Source organism: Lactuca saligna, chromosome 3, assembly GCF_052625555.1.
Source record: "Lactuca saligna cultivar CGN05327 chromosome 3, ASM5262555v1, whole genome shotgun sequence".
NCBI lineage: Eukaryota > Viridiplantae > Streptophyta > Magnoliopsida > Asterales > Asteraceae > Lactuca > Lactuca saligna.
The window spans coordinates 56,941,380-56,968,854 of NC_136419.1; the positions used below are offsets into that span (position 1 = coordinate 56,941,380).

Sequence of the window (27,475 nt, forward strand, 5' to 3'; positions counted from 1 at the left end):
TCCTCATCGATTCTGCTTCCCAACCATCATTGATTTAATTCGCGTTGTCGGCTTCAAATCGAGTTTTTCTCTTTGCCCCACTACCTCTCCACCAAACCTTCCCTTTGCTAGAAAGTTCGATTTCTGGTGGAAAAAAGGAATACCTCATTCTTGCAATTGTAGTGAAGTGGCACCGACGACGGTGGCTTTGACACAACAGACCTCCGATAGAGACAAAATGATTGACGGGTCTCCCTGTGCGATTCATCTTTAATCAATTTTTTGTGAAGTTGAGGTGCCCTCTTTTCTTCCCTCTATTTTCTTCTTATGATGGTTCTGGAATTCAATACATACATTACGAATCCATAAACAGTTACAAAAATCTCCCAAATCGGTGAAGAATTAGGGCATGTTATATCAAATCGATTACGTTCATTTAAACAATTTTATTGGCTGTTTGATTTATCCGTGGCATAAGTATAATCCACATAATTTGTCTTCCTCATATGAAGATATGATATTTACCCTGCAGCTTCAAGATTTAAGGATTTTAGAAAAATTTAGTAGTTCAACTGAACGTTGCGATTGTAGAAATGGTAAATCAATTCATTAAACTGCAATTAGAGGTCAGTGAATTGGAGAAGATGATACAGATCAATGATGTTGTTGAGAGATTGAATTTAGCAAAAATGGTATTAGATGTAAATGCATTTTTCTACACCTTGAATATACAAAAAATATTTAATAAAAAAAATTCTTTTTGTTGATTTTGTTACAGGAGCTTGCCTTTAAGCTAAATTTTAAGAAGTAATGAAAGCGACGAGGGAAATGATTTGGTAGCAGAAATGATTGAAATTATTGAAACAGTGGGATCGCTTTTTGTTAGGCTTCTCTGTATTCACAATTCACAGTTCAGCTAACAGTTTAGGTACATCAATATGCTTAATCTTTTGAGGTATACAAGTATTTGTCTCATTTTTTGGATATATTTCCCAGGTACAAAATTAAAAACCATGTATTCGAAATTACAGAGGAATCTGTATGTTGTAAGACATAGGAAATGATGGATTCGACTGAAAATTATAGGATTCTATAAGTGAAAAAAAACTAGCTAGAAACCTCTCGTATTTTTTTTAATTAGTCGCATACAATTTATGAATATGTTTTTTCTTTAATCTATGTGTGTGTTCTTTGATCTATATGTTTCTTTGTGGTATGTCATACTTATGTGTGTAATCTGATGTGTATGTGTAGGATCTGATTTATATGTATGTATGTGTGTCATTTCATCCACATACGATCCTATCACACCTATGTGTCATCAGATCTTTATGTCTCTATGTATATGTGATCTGGTATGTATGTGTGTGTCATCTAATATGAATGTATATATGATCCGGTCTATATGTGTGGTTCGTTTGATATTCATGTATATGTGATCTGGAAAATGTTGAACTGCAGGTTATTTACGCGACACAGAGGAAGTTTGGATGTACAAATTTTAAAGAAGAGTTCTCCAAACTTCATCAGCAACAGGTTGTATCTTTTTTTATGTTTTCTTGTATATTAATCTTCCTAACAAACAAACCATGATTATTTAATGGTTTTATGTTTGTGGGTTTGTCTCATCTTTTCTCTCTATTATTATTACACTCAAGAACAATAAAGTTGAAGACTTTTATGTTCTTCTTTCACCTAGGGCTTGGAGGAATGATGACAATTGGAATCCACAAACCCCGTTTCATAATTCCGCCCCACTATGGACCCCGGAATCATCAATTCCATTCTAACCCATCAATCATCAAAATGTCAGCTTCTTTTTACCTTTCTTTCTTTCATTATTTCTATCAAGTTATCAAACTCATAAGTTTCTTTAAACAGGACATTTAAATCAGGATAAAGATTCAAGAAAACTAATTTGTAGTTTTGTATTTATGCATGCATGATGAGCTATAGAGAAGGGTTTTTTTTTTTTTTTTTTTTTTTTTTTTTTTTTTCAGCAATTAGAGTTTAATAATTTTTTTTTTCCAGATTTACTTTTAAGTTGAGTTTCTAGGACTTTTTTTTAGTAGAGATTATAAAAAATTGGATATGTAATGTAGATGAGATTTTCTTAACCATGAATTGAGAATTTCATTGGTCTCTATTAACTACATGAATTTTATTGGAATCTGTTGTGGTGGATTGGAATCTGAATTGAATGGACTGGAATGGAATGGATACACACACTTAAAAAAAAAAATAAATAAAAAAAAATAAAACACCATTCCAACCCATACAAAGCATGGACACCTACACTAGTTTTAACAAAAAACATCAATTTTTATATTAAAAAAGTACTGAATATCATTTATGTACTTTCTTTTAATAAGAACACTAAAAAACTGAAAATATTTATTTATTGTGAATGCACGTTTTTTTTTATAAATGTAAAACATTAAATTATTTGGTATGTAAATGTATTTATACTTTTAAATTTGATTGGCTATGATAAAAGGAATCACTAATAACTAGAAAAAGTATGTAAAAATAATGATTGAGGGGCAGCGATACATGGAAAGGGGTAGGGATAAATGAAACCTTGTCCCCTAAGGATCTTTCGGTGTTTTTGGTAGTTTTTTATCACATATAAGGATTTTCCGAATAAATACATTTTATTCCGACATAAAAAGGTTTTATTAAAAACGTATTAAGATGATGTAGTTGGATGCATCTTTTCAATTTAGAAAACTAGCTTCAGAAAATATTTAATCATTAGAATTATTATTTTTAAAAATATAAATAACTTTTTTTCCTATTTAAATAACACAAAGTTTAAGTAGTTGAATTAGTAATGTTATTTTGCTTTCTTCAAAACCCTGTGAAACTTTTTCTTTCAAATTTGACTCCCTCATATATTTGTTTCTTCAAGATTTGAACATAAAACCCAACAATTAGTCAATAAACCAATTTTCTATTTGACAATAAAAACTACGTGCCCTCCCTCCATCTCCAATCTCCATGGCATGGGACCCGGATCAGCTAAATCCCTGATTTTCCATGCCCTCGCCCATAACCCTCCTTCCTTCCCCTGTTCGTCGATTCCCAAGTGCATAAACGACAACCAAATCACTTGAATCCTTTATTGATCATACAAATTCGTTTTCAATCTATCAGCAATTGATACTAAATCAATTGAACCCATCAAAATCGTAGAAAATTTAATGATTTAAACAGATTGGTGATTTTTCATCAGTGTGAATCATTTCCATAGTTGAAGCTGAGCGATAAGTGTGCATCACTCATCACTGTTGAAGTGGATTTCAATTGAAAGGTATGTAATGGTTTATTAATTTCCCCCTGTTCTTTTACTATCCACTTTAACACTACTTGTAGGCACATTTGAAACTGCTTGTTTTAAATGTCATTTTAAAGCATATTGACTGAATCAATTTTTTTTATTCGAATTTAATGCCACATTAGCTATTTATGGTTGGCTCATAGTGTGGTGTTCAGAATTCATAGAGTATTAGAAAACAAAAAATATTTAAAGGAAATAAGTACCCATCACCAAATATTTGTCAACTCTTACCATAAAAACGTACACACCCAATACAATATAAGAGTAGTAATGTAATGGTTCCCAGGCATTCACACATTCACCCAATACACCAAATATTTGCAGCTTGTTGTTTAAAAAATGCGATCTTGATGCATATTAAGTGTTTGATGAAATGCCTGAATGAATTTTTTATTTGAATTTAATGCAACATTAGCTGTATTGTTTGTTCATAGTGCGGTGTTCTGAATTCATGGAGTATTAGAAAAGAAAGAATATTTAAAATAAATAAGTTTCATTCTCCAAATATTTGTCAATTCAAACCAAAAAATTGTGCACACCCAATACAATTTGAGAGTAGTAATGGTTGCCATAAAATGATATTGATATGTTAGCTAGCATTACACTTTCAGATGAGCTAATTTTTTTTTTTGTTATTTTACTTAGTTAATTTTCAGATGAGATAATTTATTCTTAAAAAGGTACATATTTTCTAGGTTGCTGAGGTTTGCTAGTGATGAAGGAATAGAACCACTTAGTCGATTTAGGCTCAACTCAAGATCAGTGAGAGACTTCAAATTCCTAAGTTCATTGGGAATGCAATCAGAGAGTTTATTGTAGAACAAATAAAGGATTTTCAAAGATGTTTGATCACCCAATCAATGATGAAGGAATTAAGCCAGATAGATGGTTTAAAGCGAGGCTTATGCCATTAAGTGATGACCTGGATCTTGTAATTTGACACTATTGGTATTTGTAACTTGAGATTGTGCTTCTGTATATATTGTTTAAAACTTTATTGAAATTTGTATTTGAGTAGAAAAATTATCATTTGTATTTGATATATTTTCCTATTTTTTATGTATGTGTCAACCACAAGTAAAATAACAGAGGCGCCTAAGACAATTTTGATGCAATTATTCTTATATTCTTTGCTCAAGAACGATCACATACACAGTATACAGGTCTCCACATTATAGTTATACTACATGGTGCTATAAAACATATGAAATTTTTTTTACCCATTAGGCATTCAAACTAATACATATATTCTAGATGCATCATAGGAAACTTAAGAAAAATAAACATGAGAAGTACACAGGATCACGCAACCAGAGATGTCAATTCAAAGCAGATCCTTCATGAACTGATTTGAAACTTGGTGCATTGTTGGCCTTTCTTTTGGATTTGAGTTCAAACATGCTCTTGCGAGAATGAATGCCAAATTTACTTGTTTCTCAACTTGTGGTGAAGGAAGTGGAATGCGACTATCTCCAACATTTGCCAACACCAGATAATCAGCAGACAATGTTGGCAGTTCACCAGGATGCTTTCCCATGATCACTTCTAGTGCAACAATCCCAAAGCTATACACATCACATTTCTCGGTTGCCACCATTGTATAAGCAAGCTCTACATCCAAAGAAACATAAGACAAAAAAAAGTTATATCAACCTCACATGATTCTATGAAAATGTAGAACTACAATCATATGATTATGTTACCTGGTGCGATACAACCATAGGTCCCAGCAATTGCGGTCCAATTGGATGAGTCTAGCTTTAAAAGCTTGGATGTGCCAAAATCAGAAATATGCGCCTCATAATCGGAATCAAGAAGGATGTTGTTGATGGAAATGTCTCTATGAATTATAGGAGGTGAGCAGTCGTGATGCATATAAGCCAAACCATTAGCTATAGCCTTTACAATATTGACCCTTGTCAACCAATCCAATTCTTTTGCTAAGACATCGCTCCTTAAGATTGATCCAAGGCTTCCCTTTTCAAGGTATTCATAAATCAAAAAGGAGTGGTGGGCATGTGAGCAATATCCATAAAGTTTCACTATGTTTCGATGCTTTATGTTCGTTAATGCTCGTATCTCGTTAAGGAATCCATTATGATCAACATTCTCAGCTGATGAGTGAAGCTTCTTGACGGCTACCACATTTTTAGGTTGCAGCTCGGCTTTGTACACAGTCCCATATCCTCCGGTCCCGATCGAGTATGCTTCATCAAAATTGTTCGTTGCTTTCAAGATATCATCATACACTACTCCTCCATCAAAACTTGTTATGGAGAAATAATCACCACCTTCATTATCCAATGGTTTCTGTGGAGAATGTCTCTTTTGTTTTCGATAAACAATGAGGCCACACATGAAAAAACCAAGTAAAATTGCCCCGATAAGAGGGAGCATAATTACAAGGATGAGTTGATGATGAAAGGGATCATTTTTCTTCTTCATGATTTGACTTGCACAGAATTTTAGTCCTGTAAAATTTCCACAAAAACCTGGATTGCCTTGTAAGGAAGCGTTGACAAAGTTAGAGGAAGGGGGAACTGGACCTGTGAGCTCATTGTTGGACAGGTCGATGTCAATCCCACTGGGTAAACTTGTAAAAGCGTTAGGAATGGAACCAAACAGTCTATTGTGAGAAAGATTCAACTTTTGTAGATTTTTCAAACTTTCAACTTCAGATGGTATCTCTTCAGTGAGCAAATTCAAATTCTGAGATAAATCAACTTCTGTAAGTTGAACTAATTTGCCAATCTCAGATGGAATTTTGTCACCGAGCATGTTATTACTAAGATTCAAGTAGTGGATATGTTCCCATTGACTAATACTTCTTGGTATTGACCCAATCAATCTATTTGCAGATAGATCAAGTACTTCAAGGAATTCTAAAAATCCGAGCTCTGGAGGTATAATACCTGAAAGTTGGTTATTAGCCAAGGATAAATTCAGCATACTTTTCATCTTCCCGAACTCCTTTGGGATTTCACCTACCAGATGATTGGAAGAAAGATCAAGCCTTTGTAGTTGAGTTGAATTTCCAAACTCTGGTGGTATGCTACCACTGATGTTGTTATAGGCCATCACTAATGCTGTCAAATTCTTGCATTTACTCCAGTTTTGAGAAAGTTGCCCGTGAAAATAATTGTGACTGATATCAAGAAAGTTTAAGCGTGGATAGATACCAAAGCTATTGGATATATCTCCAATGAATTGATTTTGGTCAAAACGAGCCCTAAGTAAGCTGGGACAATTCCGTAAGCCTCTTGAAATAGGCCCAGTGAGTTGATTACCTTCTAATAGTAACATTTGAAGCTTTCCCCCATGGCACAAATCTTCTGGTAAATGGCCAGAAAAATGGTTATTTGACAGCTCAAGTGTCTCTAGACTTCCCAATCCTAGTGGAATCGAACCAAATAATTTATTCGTGTGAAGGTACAGAGTCTGTAGCTTGCTGAGGTTTCCTAGTGATGAAGGAATAGAACCACTAAGTTGATTGTCACTCAAAGCAAGATTAGTAAGAGACTTCAAATTCCCAAGTTCAATAGGAATGGGACCAGAGAGTTCATTGTGGTGCAAATAAAGGACATTCAAAGATGTCAAATCACCCAATGATGAAGGAATGGAACCATTAAGCTGATTGTTGCTCACCACAAGATCAGTGAGAGACTTCAAATTCCCAAGTTCAATAGGAATGGGACCAGAGAGTTTATTGTAGTACAAATAAAGGACATTCAAGGATGTCAAATCACCCAATGATGAAGGAATGCAACCATTAAGTAGATTGTTGCCCACCTCAAGATCAGTAAGAGACTTCAAATTCCCAAGTTCAATAGGAATGGGACCAGAGAGTTGATTTTCGTCTAAATAAAGGATATTTAAAGATGTCAAATCACCCAATGATGAAACAATGGAACCATTAAGCTGATTGTTGCTCACCACAAGATCAGTGAGAGACTTCAAATTCCCAAGTTCAATAGGAATGGGACCAGAGAGTTTATTGTAGTACAAATAAAGGACATTCAAGGATGTCAAATCACCCAATGATGAAGGAATGGCACAATTAAGCTGATTGCGGCTCACCTGAAGATCAGTGAGAGACTTCAAATTCCCAAGTTCAATAGGAATGGGACCAGAGAGTTGATTTTCGTCTAAATAAAGGATATTTAAAGATGTCAAATCACCCAATGATGAAGGAATGGAACCATTAAGCTGATTGTTGCTCACCACAAGATCAGTGAGAGACTTCAAATTCCCAAGTTCAATAGGAATGGGACCAGAGAGTTTATTGTAGTACAAATAAAGGACATTCAAGGATGTCAAATCACCCAATGATGAAGGAATGCAACCATTAAGTAGATTGTTGCCCACCTCAAGATCAGTGAGAGACTTCAAATTCCCAAGTTCAATAGGAATGGGACCAGAGAGTTGATTTTCGTCTAAATAAAGGATATTTAATGATGTCAAATCACCCAATGATGAAGGAATGGAACCATTAAGCTGATTGTTGCTCACCACAAGATCAGTGAGATACTTCAAATTCCCAAGTTCAATAGGAATGGGACCAGAGAGTTTATTGTAGTACAAATAAAGGACATTCAAGGATGTCAAATCACCCAATGATGAAGGAATGCAACCATTAAGTAGATTGTTGCCCACCTCAAGATCAGTGAGAGACTTCAAATTCCCAAGTTCAATAGGAATGGGACCAGAGAGTTGATTTTCGTCTAAATAAAGGATATTTAAAGATGTCAAATCACCCAATGATGAAGGAATGGAACCATTAAGCTGATTGTTGCTCACCACAAGATCAGTGAGAGACTTCAAATTCCCAAGTTCAATAGGAATGGGACCAGAGAGTTTATTGTAGTACAAATAAAGGACATTCAAGGATGTCAAATCACCCAATGATGAAGGAATGCAACCATTAAGTAGATTGTTGCCCACCTCAAGATCAGTAAGAGACTTCAAATTCCCAAGTTCAATAGGAATGGGACCAGAGAGTTCATTGTGGTGCAAATAAAGGACATTCAAAGATGTCAAATCACCCAATGATGAAGGAATGGAACCATTAAGCTGATTGTTGCTCACCACAAGATCAGTGAGAGACTTCAAATTCCCAAGTTCAATAGGAATGGGACCAGAGAGTTTATTGTAGTACAAATAAAGGACATTCAAGGATGTCAAATCACCCAATGATGAAGGAATGCAACCATTAAGTAGATTGTTGCCCACCTCAAGATCAGTAAGAGACTTCAAATTCCCAAGTTCAATAGGAATGGGACCAGAGAGTTCATTGTGGTGCAAATAAAGGACATTCAAAGATGTCAAATCACCCAATGATGAAGGAATGGAACCATTAAGCTGATTGTTGCTCACCACAAGATCAGTGAGAGACTTCAAATTCCCAAGTTCAATAGGAATGGGACCAAAGAGTTTATTGTAGTACAAATAAAGGACATTCAAGGATGTTAAATCACCGAATGATGAAGGAATGCAACCATTAAGTAGATTGTTACCCACCTCAAGATCAGTGAGAGACTTCAAATTCCCAAGTTCAATAGGAATGGGACCAGAGAGTTGATTTTCGTCTAAATAAAGGATATTTAAAGATGTCAAATCACCCAATGATGAAGGAATGGAACCATTAAGCTGATTGTTGCTCACCACAAGATCAGTGAGAGACTTCAAATTCCCAAGTTCAATAGGAATGGGACCAGAGAGTTTATTGTAGTACAAATAAAGGACATTCAAGGATGTCAAATCACCCAATGATGAAGGAATGCAACCATTAAGTAGATTGTTGCCCACCTCAAGATCAGTGAGAGACTTCAAATTCCCAAGTTCAATAGGAATGGGACCAGAGAGTTGATTTTCATCTAAATAAAGGATATTTAATGATGTCAAATCACCCAATGATGAAGGAATGGAACCATTAAGTTGATTGTTGCTCACCCGAAGATTAGTGAGATACTTCAAATTCCCAAGTTCAATAGGAATGGGACCAGAGAGTTGATTGTGGTGCAAATAAAGGACATTCAAAGATATCAAATCACCCAATGATGAAGGAATGGAACAATTAAGCTGATTGTGGCTCACCTGAAGATCAGTGAGAGACTTCAAATTCCCAAGTTCAGTAGGAATGGGACCAGATAATTTATTCACACCTAGGTGCAGAACCTGTAGGTTACTCAGGATTGCTAGAGATAATGGAATAGAACCTCTAAGTTGATTGTAGCTTATGGAAAGTGTATTGAGAGATTTCATGTTCTCAAGTTCAATAGGAATGGGACCAGAGAATTGATTGTGGTGCAAAGAAAGGACATTCAAAGATGTTAAATTACCCAATGATGAAGGAATTACTCCAGAAAACTTATTCAATGAAAATTTCAGATATAGAAGTTTGGTCAGGAGTCGGATTTCTGATGGGATGGGGCCAGAGAAGTTGTTACTGAGATCAAAATGAGTAAGACCGGGTAGCAATGAGAATGAAAACTGATGAAGCGTACCATTTAAGCCATATGAACTGAGGCTTAGCCTCTGAATGCTCCCATCAGCATTGCAAACCACTCCAAACCAAGAACTGCATGGAAATGATGCATTGGAATTCATATGGAGGGGAAGCCATGAAGAGAGAAAGGAGTTGTTTGGGATTTCAAGGCTTGCTTTCCATTTAAGAAGATCATTGGCTTCCTTCAGAGTAGCAGAAGCAAAATTTGGTATGGCATAGAGTGTAATGATTAGTAGAGCAAGGGAGAAATATAAGAAGTTTGATGAAGCCATTATTTGCTTTAGCTGTTACTGTATAAAAACGGATGGTTTGCATGTTCAATTTTATACTTGAGCTACCTTTTTATCTTGTATATATATATATATATATATATATATATATATATATATATATATATATATATTTATTTATTTTCACATTCTAGAAAGAAAATTTGGGCAATTTCATATTTTTCCACAAAGGATTGTTTTATACTTTGAATTGTATCTGTAACGGCCTTAATCCTTTTTTCTTAGAACAATGAAATTCGTTGTAACCCAAAATTTTGCAAGGCACTAGGAATTACAAAAACACAATGGTATTATATGTTATTGTCGAATTTAACAGCCTAATAATATTACTTTAACTTGATTATATAGACATTAATTTTTGTTTTCTGATTAATGCTAGTAGAAGTACTTTCACTAAAACTGTGTTTTGCTTCATAAGCAGTGCTGTAACTGATGACTATTATGTAGGTGATTGCCACGTCAAAACTGTTTCAATGAGTCAATGGAGATAGGGACATAAGGGTCCCTTAAAAGAATCTAAAAAGAAATGAACATTGTGTGATACTTGAACGTGTGAATGAGGGAAAAGAGGATAAATATAAAGATAATTAAATAATAACTTATGGTTCTTATCGTTCACTGCATTTCCTACATCTCTTAATTTCTTTTATCTCCGGAAGTGACTAAAACGTCTCATTCTCATACTTGCGTCGTCTTAAAAATGGAAATAATTAAATAAAAATGAAAATACAACTGTATTCTTGTCTGTTTCTCTTATTTCCCACAGCTGATAAGTTTAAACAAATCTTTAGAAATCTTCTGCACATCTCTTAGGGTCCTTATCTTCACATATTAATGAGAAACCAATGTAGAGTGCGGTTTACTTCTGAAATCAATGTTTTTTTAGCAAACGACTCTATTAATGGGTCAATGGTGATGGCCCCTTTATAAGAATCTAAAAAATGAATGGACCTAGTCTTTTTAATTTTTATTGAACGTGTGAATGAGGGTAAAGAAGATGATTTAAAAGGATAATGATATCATTCTTTGGGTTTATTTCATCCGGCTTTATTATTAAAAAAAGAAAACAATTAATTAAATGGTGAAAAACAACTTTATCCGTATACATATAAAGAATTACTTTTTCTAGTTAAACTGAGAAGTAAATAAAGATAGACGAATAGATAGAAAAGCATGGGTACTTCGAATTCACCATCAAGTGCTGTGCCTTTTGGATACAAAATGTTACTCTGAATCTAAAAGAATTGGAGTAACCCTTGCGAAATCTGATACTTCCCTCCGCTACTGCTTCTGCTTGACTTCTCTTTTCTAATTTCTTGTAAAATTACGTATTTGCGCAATTCCAATTTCCCAAATTTTGTATTCTCTTTTAGTTTCGTTTCGGACTTGTCTTTGTGATTTGGGCAAATAAACATAGAAAATAACTTCTGGGCCCCTTCTACATTTTGGGCCCTGTGCAATGGTGGCTTTAATATCTCGCAAAACGTACTCAACTTGAAAATAGTATTCAACCTCTAAAAATTGAAACTTTGTTAAAAAATCCCAGAATTTTTGTACATTTAAATGATATCGAAGAGAATGTTTGTAAATCCTCAAGGGATATTTAATTCAGCGTTATACACATTTAAAATAAAAGCATAAATACTAAATCCAAAGGCCAATAAATCAACTAAAGCAAAGTGTCTCAAACACTCAAGCAAATTCTTGTCTCTTACCCCGCTATATGATTTACCCAATCTACTCTGTTTTTTTTTTTCTTTTTTTGAAATTCTTTAAACGATTGTATAGTTGAAACAAAAAAAGAACGATGTCTTTTTCATCCCTTTTTCAAGAACATTGTTGAATCAAACATGTGGTCGATCTAATTTGACTATTTTGGTAATTGAAGAGGTTTTTGAACAAAATCGATTAAGATGTACTCTGTTTTGAATTTTTGGTTAAGCAGAAGGAGCTCAAGTCAGATAATTGTGGAAAAAGACACATCACATTCACAAAATTTTTTGCTCTCTTTATAGCTAAGCTGCTAATGAAACTAGCATCTTTACTAGCACTAGCAGCTCCCCCAAGAAGTTTCACCCCCAATGGTGGCCTCCTAATCCCACTGGGAATACCCCCCCCCCCCCCCCTCTCACGAAGCTTCCTACCATCACATGATGACCAAAAGAGCTTGGTTTTATTGATATTCAACTAAAGGCCCAATTCTAGGCCAATCACCTTAATGATGTCCAACGCTTTGGCCACCTCCTTCAAATCTCCAATAAGTATGTCATCATCAAGGTACCATGCATGGAGAAGAAGCTTGTGATTTTCTCTAATGTTATGCACGAGTGGGTGCAGTACAAAGGCAAAAAGCAATGGTCCCAAGGGGTGTCCTTGTTGAACCCCAGTAGTAGACCAAATATGTGTGTCTCCTAGATACAATCTAGATGCTTGACCATATAGGAATTCTACCCATAAGGATATAGAAGGTCACCTCAATATGACATCATGAAGTAATGTGGATCTGTCCACATGGTTAAAGGCATTGGAGAAGTCCACAAAAGCATGGAAAGAGACCCGTCACCGTAGCGCTCACTCACCACCATGTTGGTGCTATGTAATCAGCCTCAACAACACCCGACACCCCGAACCCGAACTAAAAATCATTGAGATACTTGGCCATTTTTTTACCAATAACTTTCATAGCCAACATGGAAACCAAATGTCTCCATATAGTTTCTACTGCAATAGGACGTATTCTCATATCATGTTTTACTAGTGGTGTGAGAGGAGCAAAGACAACAAATTCTGCCAAAATCGATGGACATGTTCCTCTAGCTATAGATTAACCACATATGTAATGGCACTTATGAGCTCTTTGGCAATAGTTGAACCTTCTCCACAGAGAGCATCCAAAATGTGTTGATTTCTCTACCCATCTCTCACATACGAGGTTCCTTTAGGGAATGATGCCTCCAAGGACATTGTCAATATCCACTACAATGGGAGATTATGAAAATATGGTACTCGACATGGATGGTGATGGCTTATATGGATGCTTATCCTCCAAAGCCTTCGTTGTATAATCCTCGTATGTAGTATTAGAAAATTGAAGTGTGATTTCTATATAATTATATTACAGGGTTATGAGTGTAAATATATATATATATATATATATATATATATATATATATATACTCTTATTGTAATCGTGTTTATATAATATACAGCATTACTGATTACCAAAGTCAACTTGGTATCAGAGCCTTACGGTGTACCCTAAAAAACACCGATGAAAAGAAAACAAAAGAAAGAGACGATCAAAAGCAAACAACCGATCAAGCCTATAGTACTTCCCTTTCTTGCTTCTGTCGATTTTTGTAACGCCCGGGTTTTCAGGGCTAAGCATTTTTGTCAATGTAATAGTCTAGGTCAACTATTGTAACTCTTTTCGAAGTAATAAATATGAAATATTTGAGTATTATGTGAATTATGTGTGTTTATGTGTTTATTATTTAATTATAAATGTATAATTAATAAAGAATAAAAATGAGCGTCAAAATTAAAGTGTGAGATAATCCCGATATCTCTACATAAAGTTGTAGAATATGTCTCAAGGTTTCCGTGCATATAAAGAATGCCGAAATCCGAGCTATAAAGAAGAAGTTATGGCCCGCCGAAGTTTTACGACAAAATCGGCACGACACCGGGAAACGTAAATAGTGAATTTACGATAGAAGACTTTTTAGCCTTAGCAATCTAAACAAAAGTCGTAGAATATGTTAAACTAAGAACATCGATAAAAAGAACGCCCAAATCTGACTTCGTATGAAGAAGTTATGATTTTTCTAAGATTCGGCTTAGCAGTGCACGGCCTGAAACTCGAATTTTAGTTCGAGCGGTTTTTGGCTTACGCAACATAAATGAGAGTTGAAGATCTCATTAATAGGAAATCAACGGTAAAAAGACAGACAAAAACAGAGTCCGTATGTAGAAGTTATTAATTTTACGCAGACGTTTAACAGTATAATCTCCTTGTACTGTTAAATTTAAGATCGGTCGAGAATTAGCTGACGGTGTCAAAATGAAAGTTGTAGATCTTATTATTACCTACGCGTGGATATAAAGAACGTCAAAAACGGAGGTCGTATGTGAAAGTTACGGATTTTAGAAGTCGGAAGTGTGCTGTGCGAAAATGGGTGATGTGGCACAATCTTGGCCATTGCTTTCTCCCCAAGGCTTGCCACCAGATGGTGACATGTGGCACCAAGTTCAGCCACATTTCACCCTATAAATACCACCTCTCCCACCCTCATTTTCTTCACACCTTTCCCATTCTTTCTTCTCTTTACTCTCTCTCTCTCTAGAACCTCTCTCTAGCCCCGAAATCCCCCGAAAAGCCTAGGGAACCTCCCTAGCACGAGGCGGAAGCCCCGGAGTGCTCGAAGGCTCTGAGAAGAAGAGCTTTTCGGCTCGGGAACGCTGCTCCAAGCAAAGCCCGGTTTTCTATAAAACCCGCTGTAAGTGAGCTACGCCTACGCTATTTTTAATATAACTTTTATTTAATTATAGTAACGTTATTAGGAACTTATAATAAATACTTGGGCTATTATTATGGGTTATATAAGTATTTTTTTTGACGCTTATATAATAATAATAATAGCTAGACTATTAATTAGTCTCGACGAATAATAAACTAAACTCTAGTGGTAATAATACTAGGTTTCGTCGAAGAAAAATTCTTTTTAAGAAGCGAAGCGCTGTCTGAGTTCGGAATCACCACCTTTTCCGGTGAGTGCATAGTTACCTTCAACTTACACATAGATATGAAGTATTTTATATAAATTACGTGCTATGTGTGCATATTATCTGAATACTTGCTATCTATGCTAGATGAACGTTGTTATACATGTTTTCAATGATTTAAACTGTATATGTATTTTATATCTACGAAAATGTTGGGGTAAAACATGGGTAGATGTAATAGGTGATGTGTGATAAAATGATGAGAGGCCTCGATGTTGTTGTTGTTGATCCAGTCATCTAGCGGAGTATAGATGACGACCACGGACTCTTCTAGACAGTCCAGTGGAACACTAGCAGGCTCGCAACCTGTAGGTGTTGTGAACGATGTGTTCACCGGTGTACTCCATCCCCCACATGGTTGCCTATTAGGACATTTATTGCTGAGGAATCCCCTTAGCAGTAGTGTTCGTCCCGATGATGATCCTTAGGCTAGGTCCCTTATGATAGGTGTTTAGGGACGTAAAGTGAGGATAACGGGAACGGGTAATCGGGTTATTGTTGATTGATGAAATTAATAAACTTATTGTGGGTTGAAAACCCTATGTGCTCACCAGGCTCCCAAGCCTGACCCACTCAGTTTTATGCATTACAGGTAGTGGCGCATGAGCATAGGTGTGATGTTTTGGACGAGGGATTACGAATATAGGCCTGTAGATATGAAATAATGTAGTAAGGCTTATATTGTACTGTTTATACTTTTGATCTGTACGAACATGACATCCCGAGTCTTTTAATGAAATACATTTCTATGGAAATGCTTTTGATAAATCTTTATCATATTATTGTTTTGGGACAAATTCCGCAACCCTTTTATTAAAAGATAACTCTGATTTTGAAATAAAGTATAAACAAAACCGGTCTTTTCTGGCCGTGATTTTGGGGATGTCACAGTTGGTATCAGAGCATTAGTTTAAGCGAACTAGGAATTTGTAGGATTTCTAGACTTAAACTTAGAATGCTAAGCGATGATTGTGAGGTGTGAGCACTAGCTTATTTTAGGAATTGTGCCTAAAATGCTTTTATATGCTAAATGTTTTATGCATGATATGCTGTTATTTTGTTCGGGATCTATGGTCTGTTGCCGACCGGATCTGGAACCTTATGTGTTTAGGATTCTAAACGTACGACTACGATATTAGAACTAGCATGTAAACGTTTCGGAGTGATAAGGACGATTTAAACGTCTCTCCTAAATAAAGATCTAAATCCACCTTATTCGGTATATAGATCAAGATGGTAAGGACCCGTAGCGGAAACGTAAACGCAAATGGGAACGGACACCAACCCCCCGTGATCGAGCAAATACCAGTTGTGGAAGCCGCTGCCGGACCAATAACGATGGCCGGAGTGCAAGCGATGATCCAGGCAATGTTGGATCGTCAAATGGAGGAAACCAGGCGTTTGCTCCAGCAAAATCGAGAGGAAGCGACTATTCAGCTCGAACAGCCCGAGTTGAACGAAGGGCAGACTGAAGGAGGAAACTACAGTGGGACTATTGGTCAAGCCAACCCACCGATAGTTAGGCAAAACCACCAGGATGGAGGAAATGATGGACGTGGATGCAAATACAAGGATTTCATGGCATCCAAGCCACCGAGTCTATCCGGAAGCCCGACGCCGGTGGAAGTCATGAACTGGATCTCTGAGATGGAGACAATGTTTGAGAGTTGCGAGTGTAGCAATAGGCAGAAGACTGCTCTTGCAGTTCCTCTATTGAAATCTGGAGTACTAAGCTGGTGGAAGCTATTAGCTGATTCAATGCCCAAAGGTGAAGCAAGCAAAATGTCGTGGGAGGATTTTCTGGTACAGTTGAAGATGCAATACTGCTCTGAGCAGGATCTTCTGGAGATCAGCAACGAATTCCAGAATCTGAAGAAGGGAAGAATGAGCGTTACTGAATACGCTGCAAGCTTTACTGAGAAAATGAAGCTTGTTCCTCACCTCGTCCCAACTAAACTCTCCAAGGTTAACAAATTTGCCCTCGGATTACCAGCGGACTTCGGTCCAATGGTCAAGCAAACTACCACTCTAAAAGCTGCCATCTGGGCTGCTAAGAATGTGGAGACCCAGATACGAGAAAAGGGTCTGGAGAGAGCGGAAGTGGGAGAGAAACGGAAATTTGACGGATCCTCGAGGTCCGGTAAGAAAGGAAGATTCTCGAAGTCTGGTTCGAGAGGAGGAGGATCAGAAGCAAAGTGGTGTGACAAGTGCAAGAAGAAGCACTTTGGGAAGTGTGATGGAGGAGTCACTTGTTACAAATGCGGAAAGCCTGGGCACTATGCCAACGAATGCACCCTCAACCAGAAGGCCTGTTATGGGTGTTATGAAGAAGGGCACATTTTGAAGGACTGCCCGAAGAAGAAGGAGGCAGGAAGACCCAACATACCACCAAAGCCAAAGGCGAGAGCCTTCCAGATGACGCTCGAGGCTGCAAAGGAGGCAGCAGACGTCGCTTCAGGTACCTTTCTTGTAAATGGTTTACCTGCAAATATACTGTTTGATTCCGGAGCCAACTACTCCTTTGTGTCGCATAAATTTAGTGTGAAATTAGCATTACCTGTAGAAAAACTAGATAATGCCCTGATTGTAGAAGTTGCCAGTGGCAAATTCGTACCTGTTAGTAATCGTATTAGGAACATCGTCATTAACCTAAACGGAAACGAATTCCATGAGGAACTATTACCCATAGAGTTAAACGGTTTCGACATCGTTTTGGGTATGGATTGGCTTAGCGCCAACGATGACGAGATATTATGCCGAAAGAAGATAGTTAGGATAAACCCACCCGGAAAGGAATCATTTATGGTGTACGGGGACAAACGCAGAGTGAATTCTGGAATCATCTCCTTGATGAAAGCCAGAAAATGTTTGTCCAAAGGATGTGCATCATACTTGGCATTCGTAATCGATGCTAAGAAGGAAAAGAAAGAGGTGCAAAATATACCGGTTGTGTGCGATTATCCGGAAGTCTTTCCCGAAGATCTTCCCGGATTACCACCTGATAGGCAAGTAGAATTTCGTATAGACTTATTACCAGGAACAACACCGATAGCAAAGGCACCTTACCGATTAGCACCGACGGAGATGAAGGAGCTCATGACGCAACTTCAGGAGCTGTTGGACAGCGGTTTCATTCGACCTAGTTCATCACCCTGGGGAGCTCCGGTGTTATTCGTGAAGAAGAAGGACGGAAGCATGAGGATGTGCATAGACTACCGAGAGTTGAATAAGGCAACGGTGAAGAACAAGTATCCATTACCGAGGATTGATGATCTATTCGATCAGCTGCAAGGTTCGAGCTACTTCTCAAAGATCGATCTTAGGTCAGGATATCATCAGCTGAAGGTGAGAGAGCAGGATATTGAGAAGACTGCATTCAGAACAAGATATGGACACTACGAGTTCTTGGTTATGTCGTTCGGACTAACCAATGCTCCCGCAGCATTCATGGATTTGATGAATAGGGTTTGTAAACCATTCCTCGATAAATCTGTGATAGTGTTCATCGACGACATTCTCATTTACTCGAAAAGCCAGGAGGAGCATGGCAAGCATCTACGAGAAGTGTTGGAGGTGTTAAAGAAGGAGAAGCTTTTTGCAAAGTTCTCCAAATGCGAATTTTGGATACGGGAAGTCCAATTCTTGGGTCATGTTGTTAACCAAGAAGGAATAATGGTTGACCCTACCAAGATCGAAGCTGTAATGAAGTGGGAACGTCCGAAGAATCCCACGGAGATTCGAAGCTTTCTAGGATTAGCCGGATATTACCGACGATTTATCCAAGGCTTTTCTTTGATAGCTGCTCCATTAACAGCTTTGACCCATAAAGGAGCTACGTATACATGGAGTGAGAAACATGATGAGGCGTTCGAGAAGCTAAAGAAGAAGTTATGTGAAGCGCCGATACTTTCTCTACCCGATGGAGTCGAAGATTTCGCAGTTTATAGTGATGCATCTGGAGTCGGGTTAGGTTGTGTTCTGACCCAAAGAGAAAAGGTGATAGCATACGCATCTCGACAATTGAAAGAGCACGAAAAGAACTACCCCACTCATGATCTGGAGTTGGCAGCGGTAGTATTCGCCTTAAAGATATGGAGGCATTACCTCTACGGCACGAAGTGCAAGCTCTTCACTGATCATAAGAGTCTCCAGTATCTCTTTAATCAAAAGGAGTTGAACATGAGGCAACGACGCTGGCTAGAACTTCTCAAGGACTACGACTGTGAGATACTTTACCACCCAGGTAAAGCAAATATTGTTGCTGATGCTCTCAGTCGGAAAGTCAATCTTGAAAGAAGAAGGCCGAGAGCGTTAAGAATTGAAGTCGTCTCGACGATTGTGGAAAGTATCAGGAAAGCTCAAGAAGAAGCCTTAGAAAAGAATGACCGAAAGGAAGAACGTTTGGGAAAAACGTTAGTGTTCGGTACGAACAGTCGAGGACTGAAGGTATTCCAAGATCGAATTTGGGTACCTAAGACGGGAGGAATAAGAGATCTTCTAATGGAAGAAGCACACAAGACCATGTACTCGATTCATCCCGGTAGCACTAAAATGTATAGGGACCTAAAACCCTACTACTGGTGGCCGACGATGAAGCTCGATGTTGCGAAGTATGTGGCTGAGTGCGTAACATGTGCGAGGGTTAAGGCACAACATCAAAAACCGTATGGGAGTTTAGAACCCTTACCTGTACCCATGGGTAAATGGGAAGACATCACCATGGATTTTGTGACTAAACTGCCCAGAACGAAGAATGGACGCGACATGATTTGGGTAGTCGTGGATCGTTTCACCAAGAGTGCACACTTCATAGCCGCCAACGAGAAGTGGTCTATGGATAAGCTCGCAAATGCTTACGTGAAGGAAATTGTAAGACTTCACGGTGTCCCTCTTACGATTGTGTCAGATCGTGATAGTCGTTTCACGTCAAGGTTTTGGAGGAGTCTACAAGAGGAGTTGGGTACAAAGTTGTGTTTGAGTACTGCTTACCATCCGCAAACTGATGGTCAGAGTGAAAGAACGATTCAGACGTTGGAAGATATGCTGAGAGCATGTACCCTCGAATTCCAAGGGAATTGGGACGAGCACTTACCTCTGGTAGAATTTTCCTACAACAATAGTTTTCACTCGAGCATCAAGATGGCTCCTTATCAAGCCTTGTATGGGCAGAAGTGTCGTACGCCGTCTTGTTGGCTTGAAGCCGGAGAGAAGCAGTTTATGGGCCCCGAGATAGTCCATGAGACTGCTGAGAAATTGAAGGTGATTAGGGAAAGAATGTTAGCAGCTCAGGATCGTCAGAAGAGCTATGCCGACAAGAAAAGACGACCGATAACCTTCGAAGATGGGGATTCCGTTTTACTTAAAGTCTCACCGTGGAAGGGACTTATACGATTTGGGAAACGAGGAAAGTTGAGTCCAAGGTTTATTGGACCATTCAAAGTTCTTCAGAGGATTGGGAACCAAGCTTACAAGCTGGAATTTCCCGAAGAACTCAATGGTATTCATAACACCTTCCATGTGTGTTATTTGAGGAAATTCATGGGAGATGTTCCCGACATAATTCCAATCTCGGAATTAAGGATGGATGAGAATAAAAGGCTGATCGAAGAGCCTGAGGCAATTATTGACCGTAAGACTAAGAAGTTACGACGCAAGATGGTCGACTTGGTGCTAGTCCGATGGAAACATTCGAATGGGCCGAATCTCACTTGGGAAACAGAGGATGACATGATGAGTCGCTATCCACATCTGTTTGCTGATGCATGATTCCGGGACGGAATCATCCTAAGGGGGTGAGAATTGTAACGCCCGGGTTTTCAGGGCTAAGCATTTTTGTCAATGTAATAGTCTAGGTCAACTATTGTAACTCTTTTCGAAGTAATAAATATGAAATATTTGAGTATTATGTGAATTATGTGTGTTTATGTGTTTATTATTTAATTATAAATGTATAATTAATAAAGAATAAAAATGAGCGTCAAAATTAAAGTGTGAGATAATCCCGATATCTCTACATAAAGTTGTAGAATATGTCTCAAGGTTTCCGTGCATATAAAGAATGCCGAAATCCGAGCTATAAAGAAGAAGTTATGGCCCGCCGAAGTTTTACGACAAAATCGGCACGACACCGGGAAACGTAAATAGTGAATTTACGATAGAAGACTTTTTAGCCTTAGCAATCTAAACAAAAGTCGTAGAATATGTTAAACTAAGAACATCGATAAAAAGAACGCCCAAATCTGACTTCGTATGAAGAAGTTATGATTTTTCTAAGATTCGGCTTAGCAGTGCACGGCCTGAAACTCGAATTTTAGTTCGAGCGGTTTTTGGCTTACGCAACATAAATGAGAGTTGAAGATCTCATTAATAGGAAATCAACGGTAAAAAGACAGACAAAAACAGAGTCCGTATGTAGAAGTTATTAATTTTACGCAGACGTTTAACAGTATAATCTCCTTGTACTGTTAAATTTAAGATCGGTCGAGAATTAGCTGACGGTGTCAAAATGAAAGTTGTAGATCTTATTATTACCTACGCGTGGATATAAAGAACGTCAAAAACGGAGGTCGTATGTGAAAGTTACGGATTTTAGAAGTCGGAAGTGTGCTGTGCGAAAATGGGTGATGTGGCACAATCTTGGCCATTGCTTTCTCCCCAAGGCTTGCCACCAGATGGTGACATGTGGCACCAAGTTCAGCCACATTTCACCCTATAAATACCACCTCTCCCACCCTCATTTTCTTCACACCTTTCCCATTCTTTCTTCTCTTTACTCTCTCTCTCTCTAGAACCTCTCTCTAGCCCCGAAATCCCCCGAAAAGCCTAGGGAACCTCCCTAGCACGAGGCGGAAGCCCCGGAGTGCTCGAAGGCTCTGAGAAGAAGAGCTTTTCGGCTCGGGAACGCTGCTCCAAGCAAAGCCCGGTTTTCTATAAAACCCGCTGTAAGTGAGCTACGCCTACGCTATTTTTAATATAACTTTTATTTAATTATAGTAACGTTATTAGGAACTTATAATAAATACTTGGGCTATTATTATGGGTTATATAAGTATTTTTTTGACGCTTATATAATAATAATAATAGCTAGACTATTAATTAGTCTCGACGAATAATAAACTAAACTCTAGTGGTAATAATACTAGGTTTCGTCGAAGAAAAATTCTTTTTAAGAAGCGAAGCGCTGTCTGAGTTCGGAATCACCACCTTTTCCGGTGAGTGCATAGTTACCTTCAACTTACACATAGATATGAAGTATTTTATATAAATTACGTGCTATGTGTGCATATTATCTGAATACTTGCTATCTATGCTAGATGAACGTTGTTATACATGTTTTCAATGATTTAAACTGTATATGTATTTTATATCTACGAAAATGTTGGGGTAAAACATGGGTAGATGTAATAGGTGATGTGTGATAAAATGATGAGAGGCCTCGATGTTGTTGTTGTTGATCCAGTCATCTAGCGGAGTATAGATGACGACCACGGACTCTTCTAGACAGTCCAGTGGAACACTAGCAGGCTCGCAACCTGTAGGTGTTGTGAACGATGTGTTCACCGGTGTACTCCATCCCCCACATGGTTGCCTATTAGGACATTTATTGCTGAGGAATCCCCTTAGCAGTAGTGTTCGTCCCGATGATGATCCTTAGGCTAGGTCCCTTATGATAGGTGTTTAGGGACGTAAAGTGAGGATAACGGGAACGGGTAATCGGGTTATTGTTGATTGATGAAATTAATAAACTTATTGTGGGTTGAAAACCCTATGTGCTCACCAGGCTCCCAAGCCTGACCCACTCAGTTTTATGCATTACAGGTAGTGGCGCATGAGCATAGGTGTGATGTTTTGGACGAGGGATTACGAATATAGGCCTGTAGATATGAAATAATGTAGTAAGGCTTATATTGTACTGTTTATACTTTTGATCTGTACGAACATGACATCCCGAGTCTTTTAATGAAATACATTTCTATGGAAATGCTTTTGATAAATCTTTATCATATTATTGTTTTGGGACAAATTCCGCAACCCTTTTATTAAAAGATAACTCTGATTTTGAAATAAAGTATAAACAAAACCGGTCTTTTCTGGCCGTGATTTTGGGGATGTCACAATTTTCACCACAGTTCCTCCACCTACAACAACATCCAATTTCTATTTTTTTTTCTTCTTCTTTCTGTTGCTAATCAATGACACTTATAGCTTTTACCTCAATAAAGAAAACTCTCCCTTGTCACCATAAATTTTGTTTCACTCTATCTCCTACCAATTATAGTTACTGGAAGGTGATGTTCCAACCATACCTTCTCACCAACAACTTTTTCAGTTATATTGATTGCACAATTCCCTATCCACCGATTATTATCCCATCTTCATCATCTAGAAAAAGACAAATATGACACAGTACACCCCCCCCAACAAAACATAGATTACAACACATGGGTTTCGAATGATGATCACATACTTATGCTTCTCATCTCTACCATCTATGATTCATTATTCTAACATGTTCTAGGCAACACCTCTCACGATCTTTGGCTATCTCTTGAATGAGCATATGCACCTCACACTTCCTCTAGGGAATACACCCTCAAAACTCACCTGGCTCTACATACCTAACACGGGCTCAAGAATATTCTAATGCACTCGCCAATATAGGCGAACCAATGAAAGAAAAAGACTTGGTGATGCTAGTTATATTGGGTCTAAGAGAAGAATATAATGGTTTGAAGTTAATCCTTCTTGGTCGTTAATACCAACTACCTTTGTAGAACTTCATGGCTTGTTTTCAGACCATGATTACATGATCAAGAAATCAGCAACAAACATCTTTCCAGATCAAGCTTTCACAGCTGTCACAAACAGTCACACCTCATCTATTCGTGGTGCTACCTCTTCCACTCCTCAACCGGATCAACCACACGCTATTCAACAACTTTTTTCACAACATGGCCTTCAAGTTCAATCTGTTCATGCACAACCTGCTCAAGCCTTTTACACCAACATATCCAGAAATAATTGTGGTCGTGGACGTAACTCTAGATGTGGAAGAGGAACTACAACAACATAAATCAAAGATGAGGTAACCGTAATCAATTTAATTAGGCTTCTAATCAAAACCCTGTTTTTTGGAACATCCAACATGGAACATCCAACAGGTGTGGGATTGGTCATATCCCATCACAATGCCCTAACCGTGATCTAACAACAACCTTGGGAACAAGACAATGACCTTCGGCTAACTTTACAAACTACCGCTCATAAATGATATCCTCTTGGCTCCTAGACATGGGCTCTAGCCAACATGTTACACCAGACCTATCAACTTTCAATAAATTTGAGGCCTGCTGTAAGATTTAGTTTAAAATAAAATAAATAAAATAACAAATAAGTAAATAAATAAATAAATTATAAGCCCTAAAACCTTGAGATGTATCTTCTATTTTATTTTTAGACCTAAATCTGTAATAATTTATCAGTGTTGGCCATAAGGAGTTAAATGATATAATATCCAGAATTTGGGGTCTATACTATAACATTAGGACTTGAAATGTAAAGGAGTTTGTGAAGCAGGGGTTGTTTCGTAATTAGTGGGTTTAAATTGAAAATGAAATGTGGAAGTAGGAACCGATCTTGTTTAAATGTATCCAAGTTTGGAATTGGAGTTGGGGACTTAAACCCGTTGTTCCCTCCTACCTCTCACTCCATTGAAGCCCTAAACCTATCTTTCATATAAAGCAGCCGCCACATGGTATACTCCAGCCGCCACTACCTCATTCTCTTTCCTTTCTGATCAACCAATACCATCGGTGGACCCTTGCTGTCAGTGAAATCGTGAGCCATCGAACACCACCATCTCTCCTGCTTCCGCTACCGATGAAGGCGATATCTACTAGCTAATATCGTGCTAGTCGGGGAGATCGAGAAATGAAGCCGTGGCCGCTGCTGATGTTGTCAACGAAGGTGAAGATTGACGTGTGGGTGTCATTTTTGTGGGCATTCGGAAGAGCATGGCTAACATTTTTGTTGTTTCCCTCTAGTAATGGCGCAACCCTCTTCCCTTCCTCCATCTTCATTTTTCTCGTCGTTGGCTCCGTTACGACGGTAGTCCCATCGCCAACATTCTTCTAGCAGTCGCATGCCACCGTGAGTGGGTAGCTGCATTTTATGTGAAACCCTAATCGTCATTTCATGTGAGGTGGTCACTCTTGCAAGTGACTATGACCTTTGATCGGGTATTGACTCAAGTATCTTCATGTAGGTGATTGGAAGTGAGTTGAAGATGGTAGAGTTCTTCATTGATACAATGGTTACCTACACGCTTATCGAGGTGAGTTTCGCCTCACTGTACCCGTGGGTCGAAGGCACCAATGTCAGCCTACTAGTTTTGGTTATCTGGTAGTAGAGCGATGCTATAGGGATCTGTTAGATCTTTCTTCTGGTATCGAGTATGCTGCTATGTTGTAGTGATATGTTAGAATGTGTTCTAGTATCGAGAATGATGTTATGCTATAATAATCTATAAGACTGTATGTATCTTATTAATCGAATACCATCCTAACCAACCTCCAACGCCTCACCCTTTGAACATGTGTTCAAACATAAACATGATTTTTCCTTTCTTTCGGTTTTTGGATGTCAGTGTTTTCCTCATATCCTTCCATACAACAAACACAAAACCGACTTCCATTCTAAACCTTGTGCGTTTCTTGGTTACAACACTGCTCATCATGGCTATTAATGTTTAGGCCCATAATTTGATCACATCTATGTGGCACATCATGTTCTATTTAATGCAAAATACTTCCCTTTTCAAATACCTCCTATAATCTCTTCGACTAAAACAACTCCAAATCCCTACATCTCAATCTATCCAAATCCTACCTTACCACCCACTGTCTCACCATCCACAACACCTATTGCACAATCTGACTCAACATATATGACACCTCCCATCACCTCCCCTCATGAACAACCGGCGACCAAACCATCACTAATTCACACATATCACCGTCGTTCCCAAAACACCAATCAACCATCTTCGCTTATACCTACTGCTCATTTTTATAACACCGAACAACTTACACGTACTCGACCCACCAACCTATGCCACAATCCAAAACTAACCAAACTCCATGTTTCCACCTCCTACCATACCAAATCATTCTCATGACACCGAACCAACAACCTTTACGATTACTAACAGGGATACTAAGAGATGCAATACCATGGAAGAAGAGTATTCAACCTAATGCATAATGCTACCTAGATATTAGTGCAGAATGCTACCTTGAAATTAGTGCCATGTGTTCCAAATTCCAATGTTGTTTATCGTAAATGGGTATAAAAATTAAAAAGGGGTCAAATAGGGGCGATTAAACGATACAAGGCATGACTAGTAGCAAAAGGGCTTCAGCAAGAACCGAGCTTTGATTATCAGGAGATGTTCAGTTTCGTAGTAAAATCGACAACTATTTGTGTTGTTCTATCTATATTCGTAACACATAAATGGTCCCTAAGGAAAGTCAATTTACAAAATTCCTTCTTACACGGTAATCTCACCGAGACAATTTATTTTCAACAACTGAATGGGTTTGTTAATTCGGCCATACCGGATCAAGTTTACTTGCTTCACAAATCCTTATATGGATTAAAGCAAGTCCCTAGAGTGTGGTTCCACCATCTATCTATAGTTATTCATTGCCTTGGTTTTAAGGGTTCCAAGACAGATCCGTCCTTGTTTATTTACTCCCATCGAGGAAAACTTTTATACATGCTTTTCTATGTTGGTGACATTATTTTTACATGAAACAACTCACATGCGATTAATAAAGTGGTAAAGAGTCTTAGCCAATCTTTTATTGTTTAGGATATGGGTTGTTTCAATATTGAAGTAACTCATCAGGGTCATGAAATGGTTATATCATAAAGAAAGTACATCCTTGAACTCTTACAACGTGTAGGCTTTTCTGATGCTAAACTGGTCTCATCTCCTATGATCAGTAATGTGAATCTTACTCTTGGTGACAATTCCAAGTTTGATAATACGGTCAAATATCACCAATTAGTAGGTTCTCTTCAGTATGTCACATTGTCTCGTCCGGATATTACCTTCACGGTTAACAAAGTCTACCAGTTTATGCACTCCCCCACTGAGAATCATTAGTCAATAGTCAAAAGAATTCTTCGTTACTTACAAGGCACCGCTAACTATTGTTTGCGCCTTAAGCACGATTCGAGTACCATCCTCCATGCCTACACTGATTCAAATTAAAACTCACTGACCGACTTCCAACTTCTTTGATGCTAACTGGGCTGGTATCCCAGATGATCGCCGATCCACTAGGAGATAGGCTATCTACCTAGGTTCCAAACTAGTATCATTGTCTAGTCGAAAACAACATATTGTATCTCGGTCGTCAACAAAGTTTGAATACAAGGCCCTAGCCGATACCGTTGCTGAACTCACATAGATCAAAACTCTATTACGTAAAGTTCAAGTTCCTGTTAAGTCGGATCCTATTTTGTGGTGCGATAATCTTGGTGCTATGTATCTTTCAGCTAATCCTATCA

The 27,475-nt window shown here is 38.0% G+C and overlaps 1 protein-coding gene and 1 long non-coding RNA gene across 2 annotated transcripts; one reads left to right on the forward strand and one right to left on the reverse strand.

The window, feature by feature from the left end:
- The first annotated feature begins 2,825 nt into the window (after window positions 1-2,825).
- On the forward strand, window positions 2,826-4,363 carry LOC145036628 (uncharacterized). The gene is made up of 2 exons (XR_013678499.1): window positions 2,826-3,292; window positions 4,015-4,363. It is a non-coding gene; the product is annotated as an uncharacterized LOC145036628 (long non-coding RNA).
- A 66-nt stretch (window positions 4,364-4,429) lies between these two features.
- On the reverse strand, window positions 4,430-10,152 carry LOC145036627 (uncharacterized). The gene is made up of 2 exons (XM_078985087.1): window positions 5,023-10,152; window positions 4,430-4,930 (listed from the first exon to the last, which is right to left on the reverse strand). The coding sequence occupies exons 1-2, from the start codon at window positions 10,094-10,096 to the stop codon at window positions 4,644-4,646; spliced, it is 5,361 nt and encodes a 1,786-aa protein (XP_078841213.1). The 5' UTR covers window positions 10,097-10,152; the 3' UTR covers window positions 4,430-4,643.
- Window positions 10,153-27,475: the final 17,323 nt, after the last annotated feature.

Coding starts and splice junctions, on each gene's coding strand:
- LOC145036627 (XM_078985087.1), bottom strand. CDS start 10,096: ATGGCTTCATCAAACTTCTTATATTTCTCCCTTGCTCTACTAATCATT. Junction 4,931..5,022: donor CTATGGTTGTATCGCACCAG/GTAACATAATCA, acceptor CTTTGGATGTAG/AGCTTGCTTATACAATGGTG.